Here is a 13,615-nt window from a genome sequence, read left to right on the forward strand (position 1 = left end):
ACCAAAATCCATGAAAAGTTTGCCATTGACTTCAGTAGGTCAGGTTTTCACCCAGTAAGTTTGTGGCAGGGGTGGGCAAACTTTTTGGCCTGAGGGCCACATCTGAGAATAGAAATTGTATGGTGGGCCATGAATGCTCACAAAATTGGGGTTGGGGTGCGGGAGGGAGTGAGAGCACTGGCTGGGGGTGTGGGCTCTGGAGTGGGGCTGGGGATGATGAGTTTGGGGTGTAGGAGGGTGCTCCGGGCTGGGATCGAGGGGTTAGGAGGGTGAGAGGGGAATCATGGCTGTGGTAGGGGGTTGGGGCGCTGGGAGAGGCTCAGGGGTGCAGGATCTGGGCAGCGCTTACCTCAAGAGGCTCCTGGAAGCACCGGCATGCCCCTTCTCCAGCTCCTACATGGAAGCGCGGCCAGGCGGCTCTGCACGCTGCCCCATCTACAGGCACTGCCCCTGCAGCTCCCATTGGTTGCAGTTCCCAGCCAATGAGAGCTGATGGGACAGCGCTTGGGGTAGGGGCAGCATGCGGAGCAGAGCCCCCTGGCTGCCCCTACGCATGGGAGTTGGAGAGGGGCCAGGCTGCTGCTTCCATGAGCTGCATGGAGTGGCACCTGACCCTGCTCCCCAGCTGGAGCACCGGAGTGGGGCAAGTCCCAGACACCACTCCCCACTGGGAGCTGGAGGGCTGGATTAAAATGGCTGGCAGGCCAAATCCGGCCCACAGGCCGTAGTTTGCCCACCCTGGGTTTATGGCTTTTGTTAAAAATGCTGACTTACAATTTTATTTTCTCAAAACATTAACCTTTTAGATTTTACTAACTTGTTTCTCGTGTAAACTATTTTTAACTCAGATTCAGAAGCTGTTACAAGCTCATCCATCAGAGCGGCTGCTCCAGGTGCAAATATGCCAAATGAAATTCTTGTTAGGGGAAAAAAAAAAGTTAGTGGGGCCTAGGATACCATGGTGGTGAATGCCACAGAACTTTCTAGATGGAAGGGACTTCTCTACATAAAATAAATTGGACTAAAAGCATCAGTGGATCTAATTACCTGTAAAGTTACAGTTCCATCAAATAAAGCAATTTTGGTTTTACAGGAGGATAAAATCTATTAGAAAATTCTAACTTTAGTTGCTCTCTTTGATAACTATAAAAATGGTCCTACTAACCTTCCCCCTCCCCCCCACAACTTTTGTAAAGTATTTGCCCTCCAGATTAAACTTTGTATGTAGAGTGCCAATCCAAGCACATTGGTTATATTCCAGCTGTAAACTAGTGTAAATAAGAGTATTTGACCTACCATGTACATAATGGCACATCCAAAGTATAAAAAGCTTTAGAACATATGAGGCAATGTTTGCCAAGCACAGGTAGGTGATGCTTTAAAATAGGCACAGAGAAAAAATGTTTAGTAACACAGGCTGTGGTAGACATGGAGCTGCTGTGTAATCTAAGAATCCTGGTATGTAATAACTTTACGAATAGTGTATTCTGGGCAGTGTGGTGCAGTTACTGTGTAGCTACACTGTGTTATTAGAATTTCCTGTATGAATGTATTGGTCTAGCTTAATAGGGCGCTATTGGAAAAAGAAGCAGGAAAGCAATACAGTAGCAAGTATTAAGCATGCGAGTAGTCCCACTGACCTCAAGAAAAGCAAATGCTTAAATTCTTTGCTGAATTAAGGCTTTAATACTTAAATTAAGGAAGAAAATGCTTTTAAATTTAACTTTTAACCAAATTTTTTATACTCTCCCACTGACATAGCGCTGTGCACACCGGCGCTTATGTCCATGTAACTATGTCGCTCAGAGGGTGGTTTATTCACACCCCTGAGCGACATAAATTCTGCCTACATGAGCTGTAGTGTAGACCTAGCCTGAGGCTAGAACAACTACACAGATTCCAACGTCCATGGGATTAGGACATGTGCAGAACACAGGGGTAGATGCAGTTGGACAGCCGGTCTGTTGGCATAGAGCTTAAGACAGGGTTGGCAAAGGTCACCATTGAAAAACTTCTGGCTGGGGTGATAAGACTGGTAACTATACTACAAATATCATCTCTATTGTTTATCAATTTATTGAATCAAACACAGCTGTCAGAAAACGAATGACCCTTAAAATGTCATCAGACCAATCATTAGATTTTATTTGCCAGGAGGTGGTCTTCAGCTAAATGTCAATACTTTATTTTAAAAAACAGTATTTGGGGATTTTACAGGACTGACTTTTACTGACTTGTCTCCTGCGATCATCACTAAATTCCCACTCACCCAGTCTCATCACTGATTTGTGAGGAGTTCTTTTGATGATCTTTTTTACATGGACCTGAATCTAAAACACAGCCCTTATCAGTGCAAGTGGATTGTGACAAATTGAGCATGAGCACAGCAGAAATAAAATATCCGGCATCTGAAGCTGAAGACAATTCAGGTTGCTTAGTTCAGGTGCAGGAAGAGGAAACAATAGGATATAAAGGTACAGTTGTTAAAAGAATCTCTTTTCCTCTTGCTAGTCTCATTATTTTCCTGCTGTTCTCTTTTCATGTTGCTAGTCTCATTCTTTCTGACTTTCAGTAAAAATCAAGCATCAATGAGTGACTTTTAAATTGCTTATTTTTACCAAGGGGAACCTTTCACATGCTTATGTAATGTTATGAATCATTTCTTTGTGTGAGGAAAGTGCCTGCAAAGAAGAACCGTGGTCACTCCTCTTACCCGTTCAGCTGATTTCCAAAGTTTCTGTCGCTTTCAGAGCTACAGTAAGAACATGGAGATTTCTGAAGTATCCTCATCTTTAGAGCAAATCTCACACACACACACACACACACACACACACACACGCGCATGGTTTGGGGGGTGGTTGCTCGTTTGTTGTGTTTTGCCTGGTTTCGCTTCTTTCCAATGTACAGAAAAAGCCTGAACATTTTTGGTTGATATTTTAAAAAAAAACATATTTAATTCCGGCTTTTCTACATTAGAAATTCAAGTCCTGTCAATGTTGTTTTCCTGGGCAGACTCAACTAGAGAACTAGTATGCTTATGACATTGCAGATGGCATGAAAGTAAAACCTGATGAATTGAGAGGGAAACTGATTTTGAATCAAACTGTTTAAAAGTTGCCCCTGTTAGTTATAGATTTGTATTCCAGGAGCATCTAAAGGGCCCAACTGTGATGAAGGCCCATTGTGCTAGGTGCTGTACAAACACGTAATGAGACATAGGCTCTGCCCTGAAGAGTTTATATCCTGAATAAATAAGATGGACGAACAGTAAGAGGCAGAAATACTACTGTCCCCATTTTACAGATGGGGCTCTGAGGCACAGAGAATATCATGCCCAAGTCACAAAAAAACCTTACGATGGAATTTGGGATTGGAATTGAGAGCTCTGGAGTCCCATCAGGCCAGCCTTCTTAAACACAGAGCCATCACGAATGAGCCACTGATTATTATTTTTTTTAGGAATGCAATTTATTAGACTAAAATATATTGAAATGTGATCATTAGGGATGAGATTAGCCAATACAAAAACAGTGTATTTAATGGCCCTACAGCATCCTTCAAATGAGTCTACATGGAAGCACAGCAGTTGTCTCCATCTTTACCTAATTGTCATCTGCCTCCAGTTTCACTCTGCAATCTTTATTGATGGTCCTGGTGATTACTATAGTAGCAGTGAGCCTGCCTGCTGTCAGGCTAAGTACTGATTTCCTAGCCAGAATCTCAGCAGGCCCACTCTGCTTCTTTTGGTGTGTAGGCTGCTTATTCCGTTTCTCCGCAGACATATAATTTTCCCTGTAGAAAACTCTTGAGGGTGCTTGGAAGTCAGAAGGGCTTTGTTTTAGTCCTGTCTCTGCTGCAAACTTTCTTGTGAACTTGAGCAAGTCATTTAAAGCCTGATCCTACTGACACTGAGATCAATGAGCAAACTCCCCCTGACTTTAAAAAAACAAACGAGGAGTCCTTGTGGCACCTTAGAGACTAACAAATTTATTTGGGCATAAGCTTTCCTGGGCTAGAACCCATTTCATCAGATGTATGAAGTAAAAAATACAGGAGGAGGTATAAATACATGAAAGGATGGGGGTGCTTTACCAAGTGTTAGGTCAGTCTAACAAGATAAATCAATTAACAGCAGGATACCAAGGGAGGAAAAGTAACTTTTGAAGTGGTGAGAGAGAGGCCCATTGCAGACAGTTGACAAGAAGGTGTGAGTAACAGTAGGGAGAAATTAGTATTGGGAAAATTAAGTTTAGATTTTGTAATGACCGAACCACTCCTAGTCTTTATTCAGGCCTAATCTGATGGTATCTTGTTTGCAAATTAATTCCAGTTCTGCAGCTTCACGTTGGAGTCTGTTTTTGAAGTTTTTTTGTTGACGAATTGCCACTTTGAAGTCTGTTAGAGTGACCAGAGAGGTTGAAGTGTTCTCCTACTGGTTTTTGAATGTTACGATTCCTGATGTCAGATTTGTGTCTATTTATTCTTTTGCGTAGAGATTGTCTGGTTTGGCCAATGTACACGGCAGAGGGGCATTGCTGGCACATGATGGCATATCTCACGTTGGTAGATGTGCAGGTGAACGAGCCCTGGATGGTGTGGCTGATGTGGTTAGGTCCTATGATGGTGTCTCTTGAATAGACATGTGGACAGAGTTGACACCGGGGTTTGTAGCAGGGTTTGGTTCCTGGGTTGGTGGTTTTGTTGTGTGGTGTGTAGTTGCTGGTGAGTAATTGCTTCAAGTTGGGGGGCTGTCTTTAAGCGAGGACTGGCCTGTCTGCAAAATGTGGCCCATAATATCTTGGGTCAGTTTCTGTACTAAATTGGGATAATACAACTGTGACATTATATGATTAAAATATGATCATATGGGTCATTGTTAAGGCTAAGATTTTGTCACAGTAATTTTTAGTAAAAGTCATGAACAGGTCATGGGCAATAAACAAAAATTCATGGAGCCCGTGAATTGTCTGTGACTTTACTAAAAATAAGCAGGGGGCAGGGCTATGTAAGGGGGAGGAATGGAGTCCCATGGGAGTGGGGGGACTGACAGGCTGAGCTCCTCACCATGGCAGGGGGCACAGCCCCAGCCGCAGCAGGGGGGCACAGCCACGGGGGACACACAGCCCCCACTATGGAGCTGGCCACAGCCTCCACTGCAGCCCCCTCCAAGCCACAACCAGGGGGGAGTTTGCATGGTCCTGGGAAGCTGCAAAGGGGTATTAGAGCATCACGGTACCTATTTTACATTCCCAAATGTGTGTGTCCCTTGGCCTGCTCCCCCAGGGCTTGCATATGGTACAGAACAATTTGTGACCATTTTCAGGAACCTTGGCCTTAAGGAGTAAGACTAGTGTTTTCAGAGCAGCCTAAAGAACTTAGGTGCCCAAATGGCATTGACTTCCCAAGCCTTAGGCTCCTTTGAAAACCCCAGCGGTAGATGTCTTTGTTCATTATATACCCTAACTACTTTGAGAGGCATGTACTTTAAAGGAGATACACTATCAGCTTTCACTGCTGGAGTCCGTTTTGGATGTTGGCTTTCTGATTAAAAAATTAGATTCCCAATTCACAGGGACTGAAGGAATTTCCAAGGGAGGGGAGTGTTTTTGATAGAAATACACCTTTCTGTTCCCTGTATTTAATTCATCCTGGTATGTCTCGTATGCTGAGGTGTTTGGAGGTTCTCTGTATAGATGTATTTCTTTCCCATTGATGTGGGATAGTGTTCTCTAGTATTGCTATAATGTTATTATTGCCTTTAAAAAGTCATCACTTGCCAACAGTTACCTCAGTTTTTATCTGAGACGCCACAGATTTCCTTTGTGCTTAGAAAGAGAAATAATTCTGGGAACTGTACGGTATTAGTTGACTTTTTTTTAACGGCAATCACTGTATTTGTTATTAATCTGAGTCCAGAGCCTAAGGAATGCCATTAACTTGTTACACTCCTTTCCTGCCAACTGAATGTAGTACCCTTGTAATGTGCTAGACTGAAAGCACTAGGAAACAGTTTCTGTTTATCCACTGAACAGGTACCCTGGAATAAGAGGGTCCAATGGGAGACTTATACTGATATTATCACACTGGTTTAAATCCACACCTTTGCTTGTACTGATGTACTGTGTAAAGAAGCCTATATAGTCTGAGTGGGGCAGCTACTGTTACTGGAGCTCTGCCAGAATGCAATGGAAACAAATCTCCCAACTGGCTTGTCTTAGAGGCAGGAGAGCAGCTATTCACGTACCTCACCAACTTCCTAATATCAGAATGGTTCTCCTCTAGGCCAGCCGAAGGACTCAGCTACTGGACCTGCCTCTCCACAGGCCTCCTGCTAGGGTATCCATGGAGACAGGTTCTTGAAGCATCAGTTTCCCCCCAGAATATGCTGTGAATTCCACGCATGCCTATAGCCCGCCCTGACACACAGAACATGGACACTCTTATTCCAGGGTACGAGGGCCTTTACTTATTTCTCTTTGGAATAAAACTGTCCACACAAGGAGTTACACCATTTTAACTGTATCAGTATAAGTATACAAGTACAACTGGTAAAACTTTCCCATGTAGACCAGCCCTAAGCAGGGGGTTCCTGCTGCCTGTGGTAACTACTCCATTTCCTCCATCCTAATGGAAATTCAAAAGAATGTTGTTATGCTGGAGGGTGTTGGTAGACACCAACCAGTGTGTGTTTGATTTGTGGAGCAATCACACACCTCACTGAAGCCAACACCAAACTCTTTCCCTCAGCCTGAATGAGGGAGCAAATACATGCTCCTTTGTTTTCTAATAGCTGAAACAATAGAAACTACTGCCCAAATTTGGACCAGCATAACAAGGCTGGAAGAGAAGCTGAGCCATGGGGGCTGAAAAGTTTCCATTGCAAATGCAGGAGCTGAAATTGGTAGGATTGCAGCAGTATGTGTGTCTGTGGGAGGGAGAAGCAGAAGGTCGTCAGGAAATCAGCTAGGAAAGCCAAGAGAGGACCAGAGAAGCACTGGCAGCGCGGCGATGAGAGGAACAGGAAGCCAAGAGAAAGTACTTCTTTTAGGCAGAATGCTGGCCGCAGCAGGCTTGGAATTGTGAACAAGGAAGGAAACTGCCTCCTGTTGTCTGTTTCTACAGTGCATAGGAAAGAGGAATTTGTGTACACTCTTTGGTGCAATCCTGTTTATTTACAAAGAAATACCACACTTGTATCATCAATTTCTGCTCATAACACAAACAACCCAGAAAGGCCTTGAATATTAGCTAACTACTTAGGCCAAAAGGGACAATAATATTCCCAGCTGGCTACTGTTGGTTGACACACCAGAGCACAGACAGCAGTCAGACCATTCCGGTGGGGTCAGTCAGTGCCACCTGAGGTCACACACACAGTACACAAATGGTATGTGGCTAAGACAGCCACGTCATGTCCACTAGCCTCCCCTGAAATACAGGAAAGAAGGTGGTGGCAAATTTGAGTGCCATGACATTATTTCCAAACTGCATTCCCTAGTTATGATTAACTAGGGAATGCAAACTCTCTTTTGCAAAAATGAAAGAGAAATTTGAATTTCTGCTCCCTCCATCCTCTCAATATTGCCTCTTTCATTTTCTTACTGCAGAGCACAACCTATTACAGAGAATGAGCTAGTGAAGAGGACAGAAAGGAGATAGATTTCTGGGTCCTCGCTTCATGCGATACTGGGACTTTGCCCTGTTTGCTTTGCACTGCACGTTTGACTGGCCCACTGCTGCCAGCCAAAAGTCAGTGGCTTTTCTTTTTTGCAAACTTTGAGAGAAAATGGGCCCCGGACATTGTGCTGAGCTGACTGACCCCAGAAGGTTTGGGAAGTCTCTGGAGGGGAAGCACTAAAACAGGACTGTCCTGCTGAATACTGTGGGGCTGGTAAGTATGTAATGAGATGCAGTGCGGAAAGGGTTGGGGAGGATTAATAAGGGGTAGGCCTGAATGAACCCCACATGTGGACCTTGTATTCACAGCTAGGTTTGCAGAGTTTGCAGCTCAAACCCCAGTCGGTAATGGACCAAAGCCAAAGAACCCAAACTTGCAGAAATTTGTGTTCTGTCTGATTCTCTCTCCATCCTTCCCCAATCAGAGATGGGCCCAAGAAATGAAGGATGATCCTATGCTGACTCAGGAGGTCTAAGATTAATTCCTGGTTGTCCCACAAGCTCCCTGTGTGACCTGGGGCAAGTCGCTTCATCTCTCAGTCTCCGTTTCCCATCTGTGAAATGGTGATAACAATTAGAGCTGTGCGAAAAAATTTTAAAAAACCCTCGTTTTGGGTCAAACTGACAATGAAATTTTACAGACTGTTTGGTGAATCAAAAATTTGGAAAAAAATTATTTCTGGTTGAACTAAAATTTTCATTTTGATACTGACCATTTTGAATCCTTCTGATTTGTTGTTTAATAACATTAAAGGATTTCTTTTAAATGAAAAGTCATTTCAAACGGAAAAATCAAAATGTTTTGCTTCAAAAACATTTGAAACAAAACACTATGATTTTTTCAGATTTTTGCTTTTGTTTGTTTTTTTTAACCAGAACAATTTGGCAAAAGTGACACAAATTATCGAAATGTTTCACTGTCACCAGATCCTCATTTTTTTGGCCAGAAAAAAAGTTTTCAGATGAAAATTTTCACTCCGCTCTAATAAGTCTTCCTTTCTCCCACCCATTGTCTGACTTTATATAGATTGAAATCTCCTCAGAGCAGAGAATGTTTCTTATCGTGTGTGTGTGTGTGTGTGCAGTGCCTAGTGCAATTGAGCCCTGGGTTCAGCTGAGACCCCTACATGCTACTGTAATACAAATAATAATGAACGTTTGGCTACAAACAGTCCAAAGTCCACAGGCACTTGGATCTGGTGCTTTAATTAAGCTCATTGAAAAGCTGGGAACCTTCTGTAAGATTTGGATTCTGGTTTGATTTCAAACATCCCATTGCCAAGTTCAGAATGTTGCATTCTGGGCTTTTAATTGGGGCCCCTCTCTAATGACACCTCCAAATTAAGGCTGAATTAGATTAAAAAACTCTGACTGGCTGAACCTGTTCTGCAAACTGTCTGTTTACTGAGCACTCCGAGTATGGTACAGTCGATAGAGCAGCAGCCCAAGGTTAAGCCCTAGGAACAGAGCCAGCTTTGGGGCTTTCGCTGTCCTAGGCAGACTAAAAACTCTACGTCACCCGTAGTGCTTAGTCACTCCCATAATAAACCTGTCACAAAACATTTTCCTGCCTCAAGCAAACTCCCTTTCTGCTTGTTTGGCAGAACTGGCTCTGCCTGGAAGTTTGCATCATCTTCTGGCTGTAGTGTGCTCTCATATCTATATAAGACATATATAGGATTCCCTCATCTCTACAGTTACACCTGCCTCCTCTCCATATAGCCTGCTGAGCTACTGTGTAGTGTTAAGTCTCTGTGCACTTAGGGCTCGATCCTGCAACACATGCTGAGCAACCTGTTCTGATCCACCAACGCACTGTGGGCTTAATGTGCCTGAAGTCAATGGAGCTAGTCCCTACTTAGAAGATCAGTGTGTCTCAAATGATTTTCTGGATCAGAACAGAGTGCGCAGCCCTGTGCACGACTGAGCCCTTAGAGAAGATGGCATGTGGAAAAAAGGCTGAAAACAATTGCTTTGAGGGTATTTCAAAACAAAACCAACGTGATCATTGTTTTATCATATTTGCCACGATGTTCTGCAGTACAATATCTGCCTGCATTAGAGACTGGAGAGACAAGGTGATCTCTTTTATTGGACCAACTTCTGTTGAAGAGCCAACTTCTGTGGGTGATTAAAGCAGAGGCAACACATAACTGTTGTGCGGTGGGCGTGGGGGTGGTGGAATTTTGAACCCATTCCCTGGGGAAAAAAAAACAACCCAAAACAACCTGGCAGAAATCCGAAGGGGGGAGGGTCAGCGGAGGGGCACATGACCCCATGTGTCTGTCCTCCTTGTGCATCACCTCTGGATTAGAGAATGAAGATTGGTGTCAGTAACTCAGAATTCTAATTTTTCTCTGTTTGCTGGGGTTATGGTGTAAATCAGGGGTCAGAAACCTTGAGAAGTGGTGTCTTCATTAATTTAAGGTTTTACGTGCCAGTAAAAGGTTTCACATGCCAGACCGGCAGCGTGGGTGGCAGACAGAACCCCAGACCGGCAGTGGGCTGAGCGGCTCATCCCGCTGCCGGTCTGGGGTTCCATCCGCCAGCCCCTGCCAGCCAGGGTCCTGGCTGCCAGCCCCGCTCAGCCCACTGCCAACCTGGGTTCCGTCCATCCAGGCTGGCAGTGGGCTGAGCAGGGCCAGCAGCCAGGACCCCGGCTGGCAGCAGCATGCCACTAAAAACCAGGTTGCCGATCCCTGGTGTAAATGATTCTGGAGTAACACTTGCTCACAAATGAGCTACACTAAAAAAAACCACATGGGGCTTATTACTATCAGAGTTCATTCATTCAAACGTGTTCTATGACTTTCATTTGCTTAAACATATATCTCTCTATATGGGTAAAGCTGTGCAAACACTTCTGGCTGTAAAATATTGGATTCTGCAGTTCCAACTTCCTCTGCTTAGGTGAGCGGAAGGGACCTAAAGCAGCTACAGCTTCCCCTGGCCATATGGAAAGTGGGGGTGTCACCTCTGCAGCACCAGCCCTCACCAAAACCCCACTCTGCTAGGATGCATCTCTGTGGGAGTCAGTGCTGCAGGGTGGTAGAGGAATATCAGGGGCAGGAGGGTATCACACATATGGCCAGCTACTTTACCCAGCATTAACCCCTGCTCAGCCCAGGTATTTTGGCACGAAAATTATCCTAAAATCTGTTGTGTCCTGTCTGTAGCCGGTGCTGAGCAGCCAGTGGGGGATGCAGTGAACAGAAGCAGTGTCAAATCTCTATGGCCAAGTCCTCCCCTGCAGGATAACGAGGGGCTGTTTCCCATACTTCCCTCTATATCTTGCAGAAGTGGATGTGACTGAGCTTCACATGTGGTGCAGTACGTTGGGGCTGAAGATTTTCTCCCTCAGTCGTGTGAAACTAGGGCAGGGGTGGGCAAACTTTTTGGGCCGAGGGCCACATCTGGGTGGGGAAATTGTATGCATGGCTGGGGCAGGGGGTTGGGGAGTGGGAGGGAGTGCAGGGTGTGGGAGGGGGGTGTGGTGTGCAGGAAGGGGCTCAAGGCAAGAGATTGAGGCAGAGTAGAGGTGCAGGGTATATGAGGGGGCTCAGGGAGGGAGGTTGGAGTGCAGCAGGAGTGCAGAGTGCAGGAGGGGGCTCAGGGCAGGGGTGCAGGAAGGGTGTGGATTGCGGGAGGGGGGCTCAGAGCAGGGGGTTGGGGTTCAGGAGGAGTGCAGGGTGCGGCAGGGGGCTCAGGGCAGGGGGGTTGGGGTGCACAGGGGTTGGGATGCAGCCTGGAGCTCAGGGCAGGGGGTTAGGGTGCAGGAGGGGTGTGGGATGTACGAGGGGGCTCAGGGCAGGGAATTGCGGTGTGGGGTGCAGGCGGGGTTTGGGCTCCGGCCCAGTGCCGCTTACGGGGTGGCAGCAGTGCGCACCAGGGCCAGGACAGGCTCCCTGCATGCCTGCCCTGTCCCCGGCCCCACGCCGCTCCAGGAAGTGCTGCAGCCTGGGGGGGGGGGGCAGAGGGCTCTACCTGTGCTGCCCTTGCCACGCCTCCAGGTACTTCCCCCGAAGCTCCCATTGGCTGCAGTTCCCCATTCCCCACCAATGGGAGCTGCAGGGGGCCGTGCCTGTAGGCAAGGAGCCCTCTGCCCCCCCGCCCGGGGTCCACAGGGCCATGGTGCCAGCCACTTCTGAGAGCGGCACGCGGCCCACGGGGGGGGGCAATCCCGCGGGCCGGATCCAAAGCCCTGAGGAGCCGGATCCAGCCCACAGGCCATAGTTTGCCCTCCCCTGCACTAGGGCATATTTTCCTGTGTCTGGGGTTTATTCATCTGGGTTTTCTGCTCTCTCCCAGAAATTGGCCCTTATTTTCTGAAGCACCTTTGACAGTTTCTCTGAGATTCCACAAATGGACACTGAGGGATTTTGTTAACACTTGGATACAGTCCGAGTCATTTACAGCAGTTCGGTTTTTAAAGAAAAAAAGCGGCGAAAAGCTTCAGACTGAGGCACTGAGTAGGAGTTTATTGTGGCTGTACTTGGCCATCATGGGAAAAATTTACTTTAGCAATAGGAGCCTGCTAGGGCTTCCTAGTGTATCACAGTAATCCTAAAGCAATGGCAAACGATGTCATTGAACACTGCCTCAAAATACATGGAGTAGGGCGGGGTCCACTCTGTTTAGATTTTATTTCTATTTTAACTTATATGTGGTTGTGATGGGTTTTTTTTTTATCTTCTCAGCTACCAAAAGGCATCACCCAACCAGACACACTGACTAATACTGTAAGCCATTCACTATATGTCTCTTATTTTCCCCCATGAGACTGCAGCACATATGATACAAAAAGAAAAGCCACTGGCAGGCCCACAACAATGATCCCCATCTAAGCGAATATTAATGTCAGCTCTTGCAACCTAAGATAAATAGAGTCTCACACCCAACTGTTGCAAAGAACCATTCCCAAAAGCCTAAAGACTTATAAAAGAGGAGCTACCACTTGCCATGAACCTTGCATAAGAAACTAAAGGAGTGAAGAGAAGGTAATAAGAGTGATTAAGAGAGCAGCAGATAAAATCAGTCAGGGTCATAGAAGTGGCCTCTCATTTTGTGCACATAGAGGGTTTGCATACACAATTGCTGCAAAATAAATCCTTGGAAAATTAGACCGAGACAATGGAAATTGAGGACATTCAGTCAACATTGTGCAGGATGCAGCCTGAAGCTCTTACAGTCCCATCTCAGTATCACTGTCCCTATTGTTATACTATGTAGCATCTAAGGCATCAGGGCCCCATTAGACAGGCACTGTACAAACACATGTTAAAATACAGCCCCTCTACCAAAGAGGTTACAGTCTAAGTTTCGACAAAAAATGCATGTGGACAAAACAAACAAAAGGGAGCTGGTGGAGGACAAGGTAACAATAAAGCAAACATATCTTAAATGCCATGACTATTAGTTGTGGATAGGGTGACCAGATGTCCCGATTGTATAGGGACAGTCCCGATTTTGGGGTCTTTTTCTTATATAGGCTCCTGTTACCCCCCCCACCTCCCATCCCGATTTTTCACACTTGCTGTCTGGTCACCCTAGTTGTGGAGCCACCAATATAGTATGCAGCCTTCATTCATACTCACAGAACTCCACCAGCAGATACTTAGTTTCCTTCAGTGCTCTGTCAAAGTTGCTCTTTTTCAGCACCAGAATGTTGTTCTCCTCTTTGATTTTGGGGAGTCTGGCTTTCTTTGGCTTTGTTTCTTTTGGGCCTATGCCATCCTCTGCTCCAAGACTCGAGAGAAATGGTAAAATGAGGAATGAAAGCCACAGCGTCTTCATCCTGCACCTACTGCACTTCACAGGCACAGAGTGAGAAAAAGGAACTAAGAGCTGAATGTTTGCTGTTAAAATGGCCCTTACCTTATCAGCAGACCAAGTGGCTAATTCCCACCTGATAAAATTGATAACAAACCCTGCCATGAGT

At 45.7% G+C, this 13,615-nt stretch overlaps 2 protein-coding genes across 5 annotated transcripts in view; one reads left to right on the top strand and one right to left on the bottom strand.

Moving 5' to 3' along the window:
- Positions 1 to 13,470, bottom strand: part of PDILT (protein disulfide isomerase like, testis expressed) — a 39,201-nt gene extending 25,731 nt beyond the window's left edge. Inside the window, exon 1 of the mRNA XM_039493265.1 lies at positions 13,272 to 13,470. Within this exon, the coding sequence (XP_039349199.1) occupies positions 13,272 to 13,470 (199 nt within the window). The remainder of the gene's footprint in view (positions 1 to 13,271) is intronic.
- LOC120374053 (acyl-coenzyme A synthetase ACSM4, mitochondrial-like) overlaps positions 1 to 13,615 on the top strand; it is a 52,392-nt gene that overhangs the window by 11,847 nt on the left and 26,930 nt on the right. Inside the window, exon 1 of one of the 4 annotated variants that reach the window (XM_039493263.1) lies at positions 7,788 to 7,891. The exons of the other annotated variants lie outside the window; for them this stretch is intronic. The gene's annotated coding sequence lies outside the window, so the exon portion shown is untranslated. Of the gene's footprint in view, positions 1 to 7,787; positions 7,892 to 13,615 lie in introns of those variants that run through there. 4 annotated transcript variants of the gene reach the window in all.

This window comes from Mauremys reevesii, linkage group 10 (genome assembly GCF_016161935.1).
Source record: "Mauremys reevesii isolate NIE-2019 linkage group 10, ASM1616193v1, whole genome shotgun sequence".
Classification (NCBI taxonomy): domain Eukaryota; kingdom Metazoa; phylum Chordata; order Testudines; family Geoemydidae; genus Mauremys; species Mauremys reevesii.